Source organism: Ahaetulla prasina, chromosome 2 (genome assembly GCF_028640845.1).
Source record: "Ahaetulla prasina isolate Xishuangbanna chromosome 2, ASM2864084v1, whole genome shotgun sequence".
Lineage (NCBI taxonomy): Eukaryota > Metazoa > Chordata > Lepidosauria > Squamata > Colubridae > Ahaetulla > Ahaetulla prasina.
Window position 1 is genome coordinate 275705622 of NC_080540.1, and position 18652 is coordinate 275724273.

Consider the following 18652-nt stretch of genomic DNA (forward strand, 5'->3'; position numbering starts at 1 on the left):
AGTGCAGCAACCTTGCCAATGACTGTCTTGTCAACATAATCTCCTACAATCACGCTGCTTCTGCAGTGACCCACAATGCCTAAAAGCAAAAGTACTGTACCATGTTTGCAACAAGCCTCATAACTGTAGCTGGAAGAAACCGGAAAAATGGCAATCAGCAAGTATTGAGCAAAAAAAGTCAGCTAATCAGCAGCACTATTCACATTAAACTTGTTCCTACAACTTTATCTGGAAGAACATTGAAAATCAGTTAGAAAAGGAACTTACAAGCCTTTTGTATTTATTTGGGGAGGACATCACTGTCATTCGTATTGATCGCTACAATTGACAATGGAACGTTTATCGTAATTCAGGCAACAGATAGCCATAACATTTTTGAAAAATAGCCACAACGTTTGGATGGAGCCAAGCCTCTCCCATTCTGAAATTATCAGAGAAGCTTTGGAAGACCTTTCCCCATCTAGTCAATCCAGATGTCTTTTTTTATGAATTTCATCATATACAATCATATATGTAGCATGGCAACTAAAACACCGAAGTATGATTTGTGCAGCTCTAAGTCGGAATCTGAGTCCTGGTAGCCCTTCCAAATTTGGCAAACCTCTTTGCCATGGCAGTAGAGAGCAAAACATCTTCTGTGACAGGAGCCTTTTCCAATCTGATGTGTTGAACTGCACTCACTTGCTGCGTGAAGATCAAAAGAAAGTGTACTTCAAAACATCCAGACATTACCAGGTTGGGAAAGGCTGCACTAAATAGTCTAAATAGACACTCTCCAAAAATCAATACTCTTCATATAGCTTAATCATCCAGTAACAAAAGTTTTCAAAGCAAGATTATGTTCTTGATCTCTCCTTGTGTGTGTCTCTATCTCTCTACACATGCATGCAAAGAGAACACTTTGTATTCTAGCTTCAGAACATCTGTTACTGGGTGGAAAGATACAAAATGAGAAGCAAGCAATAAAAGACAAAATAATTATGTGCAGGGGAAAAAACATGAATATGCAAAAGCAGCTATCTCAACACTTTGCGGTGCTTAAAAATTCAACTCTTACAAATCCAAAATGTCTGGAAGAGATAAGTGTGGCACTAAAAATATAGCAGTGTGGGAGCTAAGCAAGTCTCCTTTGGGAGGAGAAATTCCATCAACCACTTTGACAATCAGAGAAATCGAAAACTGATTTTACCTGCAAAGAAGCTCCCATATAAGTTGGAAGGCAAGAGAAGATCTCACTGCATGAAAATCTAACCATGAAAATCTTTTGTCTTTTCCTCTCTTTTTTTTTTTTTAGTTTTGGGCGAATGATAATTTTATCTAATCATATCAATGCAAAAGAAAAAATTGGACATAAGGTTGTAGCTGTTAATTGGACAATTTTGTATACTAGGACTGTGCAAAACATTCCAATGGGTGGGGGAGGCTTCAGTAATTATATGAGTCTGGAGTAATACACCCTTCAAGTCATTAAAGCAACTGCTTTAATTTTGTGTGTACATGCATAAACTTTCCTACCCAGACTGCCAATGAAGCCAAGTAGCTGTGCATTTGCACACAAATGCAGCCAGCCATGAAAAGCCTTCTAGAGGACAGGGCAGTTTCAGTGCTTTAAAATGCTTGTCACAGCCTGTCTGTACCACTGACATCAGATAACATTTCTATGTCTCTGTTCAGTTGCAACTAAAGCTTAAATTTGGTAGACTTATGCTACCTCAAAGATTTTGAGAGCTATATGCAAACTCTAGAAGAACGCAGAAAACCGTACAGGTAGTTCTCGATTTAGAGCCGTGATTGAATTTTGCAATTATGGTCATTAAGTCATGATGGTTCTCAAATACGTCATCACAGGATCAAAACCAAAATTATGATTTTTGTGGTGGTCATTTAGGTAGACCCATTGTTTGCTGTAGGATTTCTTTTTCCTGGATACTGACCGTGGGGCATTACAAATAACCATAAATGCAAACTTGCAAACGCCAAAATGTGGTCATGTGACCATGGGGGGGTGGGGAATACATCGTAACTTCAGAACTGGGTTCAGTTGTAAGTCAAGAACTACCTATGTTAAACATTGTACAAGTAATCCCCAACTCATAACCATGACAATTTGAATTAAGCCTCTGAAAAAGTCTATAATGACCTAAAATAGAACTTATGATCATCACCCTGCCTCCATGGTCATGTAATCACAATTCCCACACTTGGCAACAGGTTCAATTTTTTTTAATGCCACCCTTGTTTTTATAAATAACTCAAGGTGGCAAACATATCTAATAATCTCCTATTTTTCCCCACAACAACCTTATGAGATGATTTGGGCTGCGGAAGAATGATTTTCTCAGCTGGATTTCACACCTAAGGCAAGACTAAAACTCAGTCTCCTGGTTTCTAGCCTGATGCCTTAACCACTATTACAAACTGGCTCTCATTTACAATTGGCTGCAGCATCCCAGAGCCACTTGATTGCAATTTACAACAGTTTTTGCCAATTCCAGCAGAAAACTGGATTCACACTTACAATCATGTGACTCAACTTAGGACTATGTGATTTGACTTAGAATCATGATAAAAATGGTGTAAAATCATGTCCAGTTATGTGATGATTCAACTTACAGCCATAATGACTTAGGACAGAAATTCCAGTTCCCAGCTGTGGTTGTAAATTGAAGACTACCAATATCCTGATTCCTAAAATTTCAGTTTTCTTTCTTTTTTGTTTGTTTCTTTAGAAAGGCAGATTCTCAGTTCCTATGACTATGAAGGAATGCTTAGAATCAATGTGGGCAACACTATTAAAAACCCTGGGCTTCTGAATAAAAGCCTTTGCTGCTCTCTAAGCATGGTTGTTTGCAGATATTTCATTACTCAACTAAGTAATATTATTAGCGCTAGTGACTGGGGATTCAGTCTCTATTTATATTCAGTAGTTTGGCCTGCCAATGGTTTCTGCTTGGTCATCTATATCTGCAACATACAGACTCATCTGCAATATACAACCCAGCACTATAACAGCCATTAGGTAGGACAAATAGGGAGAAAACTAGCAGAGCACATCCATGAATACCAACAAGCAGTCAGAAGTCACCATGAAAACTCCTTAATCTCACAACACATAGACAGGCTCAACTACAGTTTCATCCAAGAAACTCTTGAGCATCCTAGAGTAAGCTAAATCCAAAAACTCTAGGCAATTCTTGGAAGCCTGGCATTCAGACAATTCAGCATCAATACAATCGTAGAGATAAACCACATTTGCACATCATTCAAAAGAGACAATAAAAGAGAGGGGGGGGAGAGAGAAAGAAAGAAAGAAAGAAAGAAAGAAAGAAAGAAAGAAAGAAAGAAAGAAAGAAAGAAAGAAAGAAAGAAAGAGTCCATTCACATCCTCCTTAGCAGTTAAAATTCAGGTAAGCAGAGATTAACATCAGACAAACAAGCAGAAAATAATACCATAATCAAGGAACTAACAAAGAGAAAACTATACCCTCACCAAAAAAAGTATATAAACAAACAGCAAGCCCCACACTCTCAAGCACTGATGATATTATATAGTTGGGTAATGAAATGTCTGCAAGTAAACAAAGTTCAGAGAGCACCAAGGACTCCACAGTTCAACTCTGAGCTACATATATTCTCTTCTATTCTGAAAGCTCTCCAGTGTCCTACACAGAATTGGGTTTCTTTCCAATTTGTATAAACAGACTGTTTCATGAAGAAAAATAACACAATTATAAAGTATGACAAAAATAAATATAAATTTTTGCTTGATTTGTGTAATGCTTTTGGGGGTTAACAGTCTGATTAGCTTAATCACATTTTGTGTATGATGGCAGTGGGGAAATTGATTTATATCTGTGTGCACTCTTTCTCTCAACACATAAACCTTATGTTGTACAGAACTTTGGATTCCAACTGAGAAATGTTATTTTGTGCCCCCGTAACATCTGCTGGAAACACTTTAAAGCATCTGTGACTTCCCTTCTCCTCCCCCCAGCTTGTACGGCTGCTCTTCACAGCTGCAACTTTATCCTGGAAAAGATGCATTTGGTTTAAGGCATTTCCAACAAGTTCTCTGTGCTTGTCTGTGGAAACTCCGAATCACATTTCTTCCTTTGAGTCTGAAGTGCACTTCAGCTTTAACAGACATGAATGCAGACCTAACTATTCAATGAATGCATTATGAAATTCTTCCTCTTGTGATATAAACCTATACTATATCTATCACTGCTTCAGCTCCAGTGAGGAGAAGTTGACTCTGGTAATGCTTTTTAGTTTATTTCAAGAAATCATCCACTGAAGCCAAGGATATGTACAAGGTGTATTGGGGGTGGGGGGGAAGGGGGGAGGATTCAAGAAGGCAACCACAACCATGGGGTCAAAGCCTTGTTTTAGGTGCAATGCAATATCCATAAAAGGAATAGGGCTTTAATCCTATAGTTACAGCCGCCATCTTGATTTTTTTTGCAAATGCCCTGTGCATTCCCTTGGTTCCAGAGGATGATTTTCTGAAGCAAACTATAAAGCATTAGAGAAGGCAGCTTTCCCCAACTCAGCACTCAGTTATGTTGGAAATCAGAACTCACAGCCTAGAGAATACCAGTTCTCCCTTGCTTTTCCAAAAGGACAGATTTTTTTCACAATAGATATACTGAAGTGGCTGTGCCCACAGCTGCCTGCCTGAGTAAGCTCAACTGAGATTCAGGATTCCCTTGGGGGCAGCTGAACTCCCAAGTGTTGAAAGAAGGGGGGGGTCAATCAGCTGTGTTAACAGCATGACACACCTCATTTATTTCCAATTTTCTATCGTAGCTGTCCTATGATGACAGGTAATGAGGCAGACATAAGAACTGGACTGGCTTGTACAGTAGCCCAGAAGCTATTACCTTGAAAATAAAAGGGAAAAGCAACTATGACGGGACCAAAAAAAAATTCAGATTAGACAGTTCTAGGATTTACTTCCAGTTACAAGCAGTGCTTGAGATAATAGTCTAACAAAAATCCCTTACTTCTGTGTTCCCAACTCTAGAGCATATACTTCAGTCAATCTACATAGGCAGTCCTCTCAAGAGTCAGATATAATTTCCAGCAGGAAGCGTGTCAAGTATCTTTTAGAGAGGGGCCAATCTCAGAGCTACTTCTGAAATGATTGAATCTTCTGATGGAGAATTTTAAATGAAAGAATTGGATCAGAAAGGATGTGTGCTACATAAATATAAAAGTCTTGCAACTCTTGCATGTTATGCATTCACCCAAATATCACACTCCATGACCAGACTTCCAGGATGGCACACTTCATATGCAAATGTTTATTTCCTCAATTTGATAGGTGTTGAATTTGCAATTTGCATAAATCCCAGGTAGCAATAGATCAAACAGTCATCCTCACTTGTTGATTCTCCAATCATGCTGGAACTGCAAGTCCCAAAATTCCCTAGAGCAGCACATCTAGGATAAGAAGTGTTGTACTAAAATACACATACAAATCAATTGTATAATATGTACTATCAAAATCACTCTAGCAGTGGCTTTCCAAAATTAAAGTTATGGCCCAGTATTCTATCTGACAAGAAGGGGCCACCACAAAAAAAGGTCTTACCCTCCACCATGTTTTAACCTCTGAAGGACCACATGTTTGGAGTGAGGCCTCTGCAGTGACTTTAGGGATTTGAAGGGAGAACCATGCTGTCGATTGGAACTGGGCTTCCTTTATAAACGTGTTTTAAGGATACGTACCGCATTGCTCTCAGTGCAGTTTTGTATGCTAGTTCAGCATCATGAGGTAGGAGAGAGGTGAAAAGATACTTGGCAAAGGTATGCATTGGAACACTCTCCCGATGGATGATTTCACCTAGACCGCTATAGGGTCCAGCTATTGGAGAGAGGAGGCAAAAGAACAGAAAATCTTATAATGAACATTATAATTTTACTAAACATAAAATCAAGAAGTATCAAAATGCTAGAAATTTAGCACTAATTTTTGCCAAAAAGAAAACTTCCACTACAAAGTAAAAACTCTCTTTGGCGAGGAGCTCTGTCAAAAAAAACTGTAAGAAAACCAAGTAGAACATATTGTATCGAAGCAAAGAACCGAAGCTTGTTTAGCTTTTTGAATCATTTTTTAAAATGTGTTTTAGCAGAATATAATTTACAGCTCAGGAAAGTATTTGAACACGAGCAATATATTCCAATGCAGCTCTCCCAATCTATGTGAATTGGATAGTCACCCAAAATGTGTATTTTTCCTCAGAGTGTCGTGCATGTTAAAGCAGGTCACTGTAAGAAACGCCTGTATCTTTAGACCACTCACCCAAATTCCCAATAAGTCCAATACAAGAACAGAACATTTTAGGCGTGGCACATCAAGTCAGCCTATCCAAGGGACTATATCCTTGGAAGTAGTAATTCCGTGACTCTATAGGGTCTGTATATATAATGAAGATCTTCTCAAGATCTATCAGAACTGAACATATATGACATAGGTATATGATCTATTACTACAATATTGATAGAGAATGGTTGCCTTTAAGTATCAACTTTTACATACAGGAATGCATCTCTAGCATCTTTGAGAATTTTAGGAACAGATCTATATCTTAAATTATTGTCAGGGAATTATTGTCAGTGAGTGCAGTTGAGCTCCTCAAACTGCTAGCATGAATCAGTATAAGCTATTTTTCTATAAATCTTATTTTAAAAAGAAAAGGGAGACAATCACCTTTAGAATTGAATTTCATGGAATACATCAGTCATGCAAGATTTTATCACTTTTAAACCTATTAATCCCATTACATTTTTTTCTGACTTAGAAGCTGAAGAACCTTCTGAAAGAAAGCTAAAAGTATTAATCTTTAAATGCAAAGAAGCTGATGACCACAGTATCCTGAAGAACTGTAGCAGAAAAATACGAATTATTGTGCTTCAAAGACCTTTAATGAAAATAAACTGTATCTTTTTTATTTTTTTCTCAATGATACCTCCAGAGCTATTGCTTTATACAAATTAACACTATTTTGCATTTGAACCATTTCAAGGCGCTTCCTTTTTAGCACATATTTAACTGCTTCTACTCTTAGGCAATAAAATAATGGAAAGTATTTTCAGACGTTACAGTTTTAAACATTTAAACATTTGGCATTATAACTGAGGGCTACTGTATTATTGCACATGACAAGAGAGATAGCATCTTGTAAAATTAGTCTGGGACTTGTGCCGTGGGTAAATTCTTTGGTGGAATGAGTTTAATCATCTGCATTTTATATTTGTGGCCATCCCATGCAGGCACGGTTGAATCCTAGCAAGGATGGGATTCTGTTAAAGGAGGCCTTCTGGGTCCATAAGGATTCATTCCATCAGTCCTGATGGAGTTGTGCTGCCTGGGGCAAAGCAGGAATATTAACAAGGAGTTTTCTGGGCTCATAATTCTTGCTGGAGTATGTGTTTAGACTAAGATAAGGGCAACGAACCATCATCATCATCATCTTACAGTTAAGACTACCCCAATTTGATCTATTGGGGCGGGAGAAGAGTGTACTCAAACACAATCCTGCAGCTGTGGCTGGCACAAAACATAGCTGCCTGCCTACTGAATGGATAGTAACTGTGTAGTAGAATAACATCACTGGATGGCAATAGGTTCCTCAGCCCAATTCAAAATGCTAATGATCACTTCTAAAGCTCTGTATGGTTTGGGTTCGTGATACCTTTGGGAGAGTCTGGTTCAGTGGTGGGTTGCCCCCGATTCGGTCCGGTTCTTGCGAACCGGTAGTAAAACTGGGGGCAGGCTCCGCTCACCTACCCAGATGTCATCATAGACCCTCTGCACATGTGCAAAAGCTTGGTCGTGCGTGAGCAAACCAAGTAGTAAAGGTACATTGCAAACCGGTAGTAAAGGTAAGCAGAACCCACCCCTGGTCTGGTCCAAGTAGAATTTGCCTGCCCATCAAGTGGGGTACATGGGTTTCCATCCTCCAAGAGATCAAGCAAGAAACAGCAACCTGAAAGAATGGTCTTTTTGGCAACAGCTGCTCACTTTGGAATGTCTTTTCCCCAGAGGCCACAATGGCATCAAAGGCAGTGAAAACTAACCTCTTTTGCAAGGCCTTTGGAATGGAAGCTCCACAATACTGTGGAGTTTTGATGTGGAAAATAAAATTTATCTTGATTTTATTTAATGTACTGAATTTTATCACTTCTATCTTTTTATTATTTCTAAATTGCCTAGCAATTCTGTAAACATACAAACAAGCCCAAAAAGGACAGAAACCTTGAAAGGTGTGATTACAGTTTAATTCAATAAGATTTATTATATCATTAGTGATTTTAGTGCACAACTGTAGGTTTTGATATTCATCAGGTATAAAAATACTCAAGCAACAACAAGCCTAAGTAGAATAAATACAGTTCTCAGGGCTCTGCCCTACATTTAGGCAATACTAAGTTTAGGTCAGAGGTCTCTAAAAATTGATACAAACCCTATCCTTGGTACTGCTCCAGGTTCCTCAAAGAAATGTAATACCTGACTTTTGATTCTTGTACTTATCTACAGAAAATGTTTTGGATTTGGGTTTTTTCGAAAAGTAAGAAAGATGCCCACTCTTATATTTACTTTATTTGACTTTTTACATTTTTCATCTTATCTATGAAGTGGCAATGCATTTTAATTCTCACAAAGTTTCAAGTATTATCCACCTTTCTTAGTTTAGATAATATTTGCTTCCGGAAAAACTTTACTTTCAAACATTTCAAAATGTTTACAATTACAAAATTACAAAAAACAGTCTGTTATTAACAGCAGCTGCTTGCAGTTACTGCAGGTTCAAGCCCCACTAGGCCCAAGGTTGACTCAGCCTTCCATCCTTTATAAGGTAGGTAAAATGAGGACCCAGATTGTTGGGGGCAATAAGTTGACTTTGTATATAATATACAAATGGATGAAGACTATTGCTTGACATAGTGTAAGCCGCCCTGAGTCTTCGGAGAAGGGCGGGATATAAATGCAAATAAAAAAAAAATTTCTCCATATACTTCTGGGTGAAGTTCCACATAAGATGGTCATAGAAATGCTTGACTAGAGAAAGAAACTTCTTGGATGAGAAGCGAAATGTTTTCAAAGGAAAAAATCCAAGAAAACCTAGTTGCCTTTTGAAAAAAGTACTTTTGGGACAACCATAACTTGGAAGATTGAGAATCTCCATGACCAGAGAAAGCTTAACTGTATGTTTTAAGTTTCACTTGAAAGTGGTAGTGATGACTGCAAGAATTTCATAATCTCATGTGTGAGATTGAAATTTTCCATGCTCACCTAAAATAGCCAGAATTACAACAAGATAAACAAACCTATTTTAATTTCCATTCTGTAGAGTCAAGGATAACCATCTCTTCATATGTGCAATATTTAAATTCGTAGACTGGGAATAGTTAGAAGCTGTCTAAACAGTCATTAGATTTGCAAGAGCTTGTTGATTATGAAATGAACCTATTTAGGAACCAGCCTTCTACTTTTGTTAAAAGCTGTTAAGAAAGAAAGTTATTATCAATAATCAGCTACCTTCTAATAGGAAGACTGCTTGCTTTTGGAAAATCTTCACCAGAGTGTCATCCAATTCTATTTCGTGTAGCTTGGAAATTAGCTGTTCCTCATTTCGACAAACCTTCTCTTGCGCATACAAGCCATCAGGCATTATTCTCTGCTGACCCAATCCTATTAATGCCACTTCCACTGCTAGTGTTAAGTAAGATTCTCCTTCTTCTAAGAATTTGTGGGTAGGCAAATGATAGTATTCCAGAGATTTGCATGGGCCCATGTTCTCTGGAACAAAAAGTTACAAAATAAAAACAATAAAACCACTGAAAATGTTTTCTCTGAAACTATATGCTTGTTTATGCCTATTCTTTATCATTCATAAGCTTCCTATAAAGGTACCAAAAACTGGGATGGATCTACTTTATACATCACACGAAGCCAAACATTTGTTTTTGCTTCAGCATTTTCTATATAGCCAATATAATGTGTAAATCATGGCTTATGTCATATAATGTAACATTAACCAAATCAATTATGTTTTATCCAATAAACCATAAATAAATAAAAGATGGCCTAGGTGTAATAGGTGAATCCTGTTTTACTATATAAGCCACTCAGAACATAAAACTTTGAAACATACAAAATAGCAAGTAAAATGTATTCATAGTGATTTGAATAGGAGTCAAATGCCGTCTATTGAAAGCCGAAATATAAAACAGCAAAAGACTGAACAATGAATTAGGAAATCTTGTTTCTGTCATGAGCTCACTACACGGTCTTAAGGAAATCTCTGTTTCATATTCTTTGTCATCCTTCATCTGCAATATGCACGATAACAATACTGACTAAAGTATAAATACTAAATACTAGTATCGTATTGTATAGTAGCAAAGTAGGTAGAATCATTTTGGGACTACCCAGACTTCAATATAAGATGGGCAGCTAAACAAATGTTTAATATAAATAAATTATATTAAATAATTTAAAATGAAAATAAATTATAAATAATTTATAATATGAACAGTTGAACATGAAATGCAATATTATTAATATTCTTAATATCAAGTCAAGTAATAAAGACCACATGCTCTGAATTCAGGAAAGGTCCCAAATTCAATCCCAGACATCCTAAATTGAAAAACGATTCTCTAACATACATTCTTCCTTATATTGGTATTATACAGAGTTGCTGGGGTTGTAACTCCCTGAAATCTTTTCAGCCACATTGGCTGGGTACCAACACATTTGGAAGGCATCAGTTGAATGAAATTATACCTCTCTCTCTATAAGGCAGATTGATACATTCAGTCAGTAAGATAAACCACTGATCACTTAGAACAAACTTCTGTTTCCTGAATTTCCCTTTCTTAAGCATTTTCAATATCCCTGTTTCAAGGAATGTTTTAATTATGAAATATTTTGGCTCAAACTCACTGCTAACAGTTCCCAAACTAGTTCTTTACTTAACACGCAATAAATAATAGAATGTAACTTGTTTTAAAATGCTGAATGCACATACACAGCTGATATAAGATAAGATTTTACCTGTGAAATCTGAGAACACATGGAAGTTTTCATCATCCACCCTGCAGGCTTCCATAAGGCTACTGAAAAGAGTGCCAATTGGGTCCAATGGATGCCCAACCCAACCTTCTAGATTTGTAATAGAGGTAATACCTTTGTGAAGAAGTTCTACATAAAAGAAAAACAAGCACACATATTGATTGCATGATAGTAATTGTATTGATATTATTTGCAGAATTTTAAAATGGAGAATACATGTATTTCTTTTTCTTAACAGTTAGACTTTTCCAAATCTGGAAAACTAAACCTAGGAATGAGTGGCCATAAAGACAGAATCCAAATTCAGATCTCTAAAATGTCCATCAGATGGATGAAATATGGCAATGCCTGTAGCTGGAATTTTAATTAACTAAAGCATTGGTTAGCTTTTTCAAATTTCAGCAATGAGAGGAATCCTGATCAGTTAGAAATAATCAGGATAAAGCAAGGTCTCATTTCCTAGGAATCAAAAATGTTGACTCTACTAACAACAACAACAAAAGCTGCCTAAAGGTTTTACTGTTGTTAATAGTTTGTCCAAACTATCTTTAGGCCTATTTCTACAGAATTTATAAACAGGAAGCATACTTATGTTATTCACAGAAGAGATATTTTGGTTTCTCCATTAAAAAAAAAAAGCCCACTATTTTAATTAAGAATTCCTTAGAACTGAAACCAAGACACCAAATATTTGAATGGGTAACTTCTATGAGAATTTGTGTCACATGGAATAGAAGAGATACATTATGGACAGTTCACTGCCAGTAAATGACAACAACCACTTCCTGAGCCCCCACCAATCTGCAGAGGGTTCACTATCTACTCAAGATTCCAGGAAATACTAAAACAAATTTTAATTCTACTTAAAGGGAAAAAAACTGGAGGCAACAACAGCAAATGGAATAGTAATAAGGGATACTACAGATAAGTTACTAAGCTCAAGCATCTCCTGTAATTTTTTTGCTTGAGGCTCATAGCCTCAAGCAAAAAAAACTCTATGTAACTCTACAGAAAAACTGTATATACTGACCATCAATTGTGTTGTAAATGTTGTACCTTGATGAACGTATCTTTTCTTTTATGTACACTGAGAGCATATGCACCAAGACAAATTCCTTGTGTGTCCAATCACACTTGGCCAATAAAATTCTATTCTATTCTATTCTATTCTATTCTATTCTATTCTATTCTATTCTATTCTATTCTATTCAGAAGAGTTTAGGTGCAGAGAAAATGAAGCCCATGAACACAGCTCCAGCCTTACTGTCTTTAACCTCCATGCATTCAGGTGGGAAGTCTGAGAGGCAGTTTTCTTCATGAGCCAGGTCTGGAATAAAGCTGGGCTCTTGGTCACACTGCCATATGGACTTATTACAAGCCAACTTGAATACAGATCATTACAGACCTCTCACCTGAATGAGTGGAAGCTAGAGAAAGAACCAAAAGCGGCTATGTGCACAGCAAGTACTCTTCCCACTTTCAGCTTTCTAGACATTCAAGCAAATGTCTGAATGAGCAGCAGGTGCTCTATCACTAAAGTCTTCAAGCAAAATTCTTTAGGACTCTGCCTTATGTCTCCAAGCAGTTCCACCCAAAGCTGTCCACATTATAGGGGAGAGTGGAGGTCATTTCAAAAGTGAAAAGGCCTACAAAAACAACCAGTATATATCTGCCTAATCTTCTGCAGATATGAAAAAAAGGTACAGATCGAAGCAGTAGTAGAAGGGCTACATCATATACATCGCCCTATTTTTTTCTCTGTATCGTATTAATAGTATTATACACACCCACTTCAGTTTTCAAAGACAGCTTTATTTCCATTTTCCCTATAAATAAGAATCCTTATTTGGTAGATTTCTGATCTTGTAGATGGGGTGTTATTCAAAACGGAGTGAGATCCCATCTCTTGGACTTACTAGGTGAGACCTCACCCAGTGTTGATTGACACTATCTCAAAAAAAGAGAAAGAATCTACATCTGAAGTACAATCAGTATAGAAGCATGGGAATGAGCTTCACAGTTACATATAATGCTTTCAGGGCAGTGATGAAATCCTCAACAGGTTGCCACCGGTTCGCTGAGACCGCATGCGCAGTGCACGCCAAATGCACACTGCATGCCTGCATGCACAGTGCACACCAAATGCATGTTTCATGTGGAAAAAGGAGCCTTTTGAAAGTAAGTAGAACAGCAGGGGGGGGGACAGCTGTGCTGCGTAATTTAGATTTGCTAGAAAGCAGGATTTTCTGCTTTCTAGCGAATATATATCGCGCAGCACAGTTGATCATCGGAAATACTGGTTCAAACGAACCGGTAGCTTTTTTTTAACTACTGGTTCACCTGAACCGGTAACTTTTATTACTACCTGTTCTCCAGAACCGGTGCAAACCGGTAGCATTTCACCCCTGTGTCAGGGAGAGGGCAGAGATCTTATATTTTTATCCAAGGACACTGGTATATTATGTCACTTATGAGTGAGTGAGCAATGTACTAACAAAGACAGTAAACTGACCATGCTTTCACAAACTCAGATTTTTTTTGGGGGGGGGGGTTGCTCAGCTTACATGAGTGTCCCAAAGGTGCTTTTTCCAAGAGGCAACTGGACTTTCTCATTTTTCTTTGAAGACATTTCGCTTCTCATCCACGAAGCTTCTTGGATTGCCCTTGGAAAAAAGCATCTCTCAGATGACCCTGACCTGGAGACTGAGAATCTCCATAGACAGTACATGAGGCAACTTTCTCAGAACTCATGCAAGAATCCGTAAGATTTATGGATTCAGTCACATCTCACAATTATATTTTTAAACTGTTAAATGAATAATCTTAACTACCCACCTAAATAAATCCGTATTAAAAAAAAAAAGCTCTGAAGAAGAGTGTAGATGATGGTTCTGCTATTTTACAATTAGATCATTATACTAGATTGTTTCAGGAATATTTTCCCTGTAACATTCTGCACCTTGAATTTAAGATTAAGAGAAAAGAATGAAAGAGCTCTTTGTACTGTTGTCTTACTGAGAGATACAGAGAAGCAGCTTTATTCCTATCAGACATTTGGCAATCAACTGGCTTTTACTACCACCACCCGCCCTCAGCTACTGTCACTGCAAACCTGCAGTGCTATACGTTCAACCATCACTTGCTTATTCTTAGTCTCATTCCAGACTTTTCCTCACCATGCTGCGTCCTTTGGCCTTTCCTCCTGCCCACATTTACCTTTCTTCTGGAACCGGAACATTTCCTGCTGCTTCTGCTGCTGTCTCCTTAGAGTATTAACAATAGCAATTGCCAGCCGCAGTGCTTCTCTTGGGTAGCCATGAGATCGGAGTGCGTCTACTCGTGCACAAGCTGTAGGCACATGCTCTGACAAAGAGAAAGGGAAGGCATTGTTAAAGTCTGTTGGTGTCTGGAATAACCACAATACAAAAGGCCATTAAATGATTTTAGGAATCTACAGGGGAGGGAAAAGCAACCGAGCTGCCCATCTGAAAGGAAGTTCTGTTGTTCTCAACAGATGTTTCTGTCTTTTCTCTTCAACAACAGCAACAACAACAAAAAAGAAAGCATTGAAATCAGGGACATGTATTTCCTGCTAAGCCACTTACCATGCCAGAGGGGCCACCCGTGAGAATCAAAGAGCGAGTTTTGAGCTTCTTCATGGTAACAGTAGTTGGTATACAGATCACTGTTAATAATGTGCTGTAAGTGACTGTCCTGCCAATGGAGATCGCATGCCTCAATAGCTCGTGTGAACACTGTCCGGTGAGACCTGTTTGATGAATCTGCCAGCCCAAAGAGTTCAAAGATTATATATTTTTAAATGTTCATATGGCCCCAAACCTCCCACATTCATCTCCTCCTTTCCATTCTCTCTTATTAACATCATTTTCACATATATTTCATAGCTTTGAATGGAACCAAAGTTACCCTACATCAACTTTCCTCCAAGTGGTTTCCTCCAATGACTTAACTCTCACAATTCCAAGTCCGCATCTGGGGATCATGAAGCTTGGAATAATTTTCTTTATGCAATCAATTCACCAAGCTCAGTTAAGATTGAGCAGGAAACAATATTAGAGTTTTATGATTATGATACAATTAGCCTACAAATGATTAGTTTGCACCATAGCTTCAAACCACACACATAAACAATGTATATTTAATATTCAGTTTTAAGCAGGAACAATTATAGATATACAAGGATAATCATTTCTTTGATAGAGGAGAGGCTGAAGATTCATACCAAGGACATACAAATTTAAATTAATACAAAAGCTGCTGAGGTACAGAGTTTTCTTTTTACTGTACAATGCCAACTTGGCATTTAAATGCTAACTTGGCATTTAACTGCATCCCTTCATACCACACAACCAGGAATTTGCAATGTGGTTTTAAGTAGCTGGAAGATACTCTCCCTGCAATTATAATTTTAATCTGTTAGAAACTGCAGCAGTACTGTCGACATCCTGAAGTAATTTTTGTTGGGGGTGTCACATAGCAGGAAAGGTTAGCAAATTAAATGAAACAGTGTGAGTGATCTGAGAAATATATACTAAAGGAATTATGGACTGAATGCTTCAACCCAAATATTACAGTAGCATTGGCAGAAGCTGAGAAACAGGGCTGCTTAGTACAACGTTTGAACAAGGAAATGACCTATAGGCATTAGCCTCAAACTAACTACTTTCATCTGTTTTTATAAGGCACCAACATATACATCATGATATAAAAATACTGATATTTTATATATTGATTTTGGGGGAAGTGTTTGATTTAAAACATTTCCATGAAACATTTCCCAGCAATTTAAACACACACAGTTCCTATTTAGTACAGCATACTGTGTTTACATTGGAAGGATATCTACACAATGAAAAGCAATTCAGAACTAAATGTCAACCCAACATTCTATTAGCTGAAATACAGTCCTTGAAATGACCAAGAGAAAATAACATGACTCGCATTACTGAAAATGTCTTGAGGTGTTGTCAGTGACTATACATACATATAGCCAGCAAACCATCTCTTAGTTAATCTTTTTTTACCAAAGGCTTGAAAAATCCAGAACACTAGTATTACTATTATGCTGAGGTTGAAGGTTCATTCTCCAAGCTTGTGGGTTGGTTTCCAAACATTTCATTAGCAGGCTAGGTAGCATCTTCAGCGGAGTTTAGGGGATGTCAGTGTTCTTCTGTTTATAAGGGCTTCAAGGTGTGGGTGTGTCAAGTGAGTCATCAGAGTGTCTTGTGATGGGTCTTGTGATAGGGAGGTTACATCAGCTCAGGGTCATTGGGAGGTCAAATGCTGGTGGGTGGGGACTGCATGGATTGGTTGAGGGTCAGTACTGTTAATATCATTACACTTTTACAAAATGGTAAAGGCACAGCATCTTCAATTAAATGAAATCAAAAGTTTACCTTGTATTCCATTTGCACCCTGAGGCAGAGCATTGGTTAGACTTGGCAGATCATTTCCATGATTCCCATCTTCCCAGGGACACACATCAACACTGTTCCATTTCTTAAGCTGTTTCAGCCAACTGGCCTTCTGTTCCACCTTGCAATGGGGATTTAATACTATGCACATCCAAAGAGCACCTACAGAGAGACAGACAATATCCAGTTTGGCTAGATACTTGAAAGTTATGAAAAGAACTATACATACAGTTTTTTAAGATGGATGCAACAACGAAGCTCTGTAGCAGCCCATGCAAAAGGCACCCTTGAGAGCTTGCAGGAAATTTTATCTTATTTATCTAATTTATATAACCCCTCTCCCATCTTACAAACAAGTGGCTCTTGCCAGCATACAACAAAAACCAAACAAATTAATCAAAAGAAATCAACTTGAAAATAAGCACATTGAAAGAAATCTGTTATGCAAACAAATATAAAGGTAAACAAAGGTGATGATCTACATATGCAAAAAACCCCCAATAGTTTCAGTTTACCAATAAAAGCATGCATTAATTGATCTTCAATATACATTCAATGAATTTGATCCTTGTGAACTCTGCTAAAATAAGTAAATAAAAATAGGGGATGTTTGAAATGAATGCTCAATGCAATGTTCTTTAAGTATGGATTATTATTTTTATTTCTTATAAATAAATACATTTTTATTTTATTTTTTACAAGCATGTGCCACACGAAGGATCCCCCTACCTGGATTTGCATGTGAAAGATCTTCCAGCTAAAGCACCCCCTAACAATCATTGCAAGTGAACAATTCAAATTTTACATCCCTTCCACTCCTCCCTCCCAACTTAAAATATCTGAAAATGTTTGATTCTCACTATTATTCTATATTGATCTTTATTTTCTATCAATTCTATACTGATTTTTATTTTCAAATCTAGTGTACAGATGTTCTATACTTCTCTGCATAACACAATGGGAGAATAAGCAACTTCTGATTTTTTGCAATTATTTTTTGCCTTTTGTTAACCAAGGACAGAAATATACTTCATAAATACTGCTGCAATTATGTATGAGAAATCCTTCACTGAAATTTACAGATCTAATTTTCTGCTGACATTTAAGTCTGAACTAATCCAGGACCTCTATCTCTGACACTGCATGCTAATCGAGACATGAATAAATCAGGAACTGTTGGAACATTTTTAAATATAAAGATATTGCTCTTAAAATCAGCTATGTTGCAGACTCTTGACAAGCACAGTGAAGACATCTACAAGTACTATTTAGCAACACTTCATTTGTTCATCAAGGAAGAGTTTTATATATTACAGAGACCTTCAGAATCTGTTAAAAATGAATGACAGCCTTTCAGAAAAGGCATGCAACTGAATATGACTGGTAAAGAATGCAAATGGGAATCTGCAACTAAGTCACAATCTATGCCAAACGTACCGTACCAATCTTCAGAAGCAGTTATTTCTCTTAACAATTTGGAAAGTATTATTTTGTTTGTAGCAACAAAATGAATCAAGCTAAGAGCTCATAGTAGCCTTCCTTTTATCCTTATTGTATAAAATGTAGAGCATTTGCTTCCTAGAGAAGCTGGTAGATGTTACCAGAAGCTGGTAACACAGAAAATGCCAGCTATTGTTTCACCATTGAGAGAGAAACATATTTACTGAAATATGCATTCAGAGATTAGGTCACTAAGACAGACTGGTTTTGTGCACTGCATGAAGTCGTAGTTTTTCCTTAGTATTTTGTATGAACATGGCACTGTGGTGGTGGGCAACGAGTGGCTCTAAAATACGGCTTTTGGAGCCCCCTCTTGCCATTTTGAGTTGACAATCCCATGAATGAGTGTAAACCCTAAAGTAGCCATATAATTAAAACAAAGAAAGCTCTCGCATTCACCAACACCCCCAAACAATCCTGCCCAAATGTACAATGTGACCACACTCATCCTCTAATCAGATCAGTTTTTATATTAAATACTGCAGTCCATGATTTTAAGATGATTCGGTTTACGACAGTTGAAAAGGGTTATTTCCCCCTGTTCTTGGGGATGGGCAACTGGTAAATTCAGCCCATGTATTTTTTTCATCAATAAATGATAGCTGTTCAATTTCTGTGGATTCTGGTATTT

The 18652-nt window shown here is 37.4% G+C and overlaps 1 protein-coding gene across 2 annotated transcripts in view; it reads right to left on the minus strand.

Moving 5' to 3' along the window:
• ZSWIM6 (zinc finger SWIM-type containing 6) overlaps positions 1–18652 on the minus strand; it is a 120478-nt gene that overhangs the window by 20287 nt on the left and 81539 nt on the right. For both annotated transcript variants that reach the window (XM_058170041.1, XM_058170042.1), the window contains exons 5-10: positions 16504–16683; positions 14692–14868; positions 14303–14449; positions 11069–11215; positions 9548–9808; positions 5734–5869 (exon numbers count right to left, since the gene is read on the minus strand). In XM_058170041.1, coding sequence (XP_058026024.1) covers positions 5734–5869; positions 9548–9808; positions 11069–11215; positions 14303–14449; positions 14692–14868; positions 16504–16683 — 1048 coding nt within the window. The remainder of the gene's footprint in view (positions 1–5733; positions 5870–9547; positions 9809–11068; positions 11216–14302; positions 14450–14691; positions 14869–16503; positions 16684–18652) is intronic.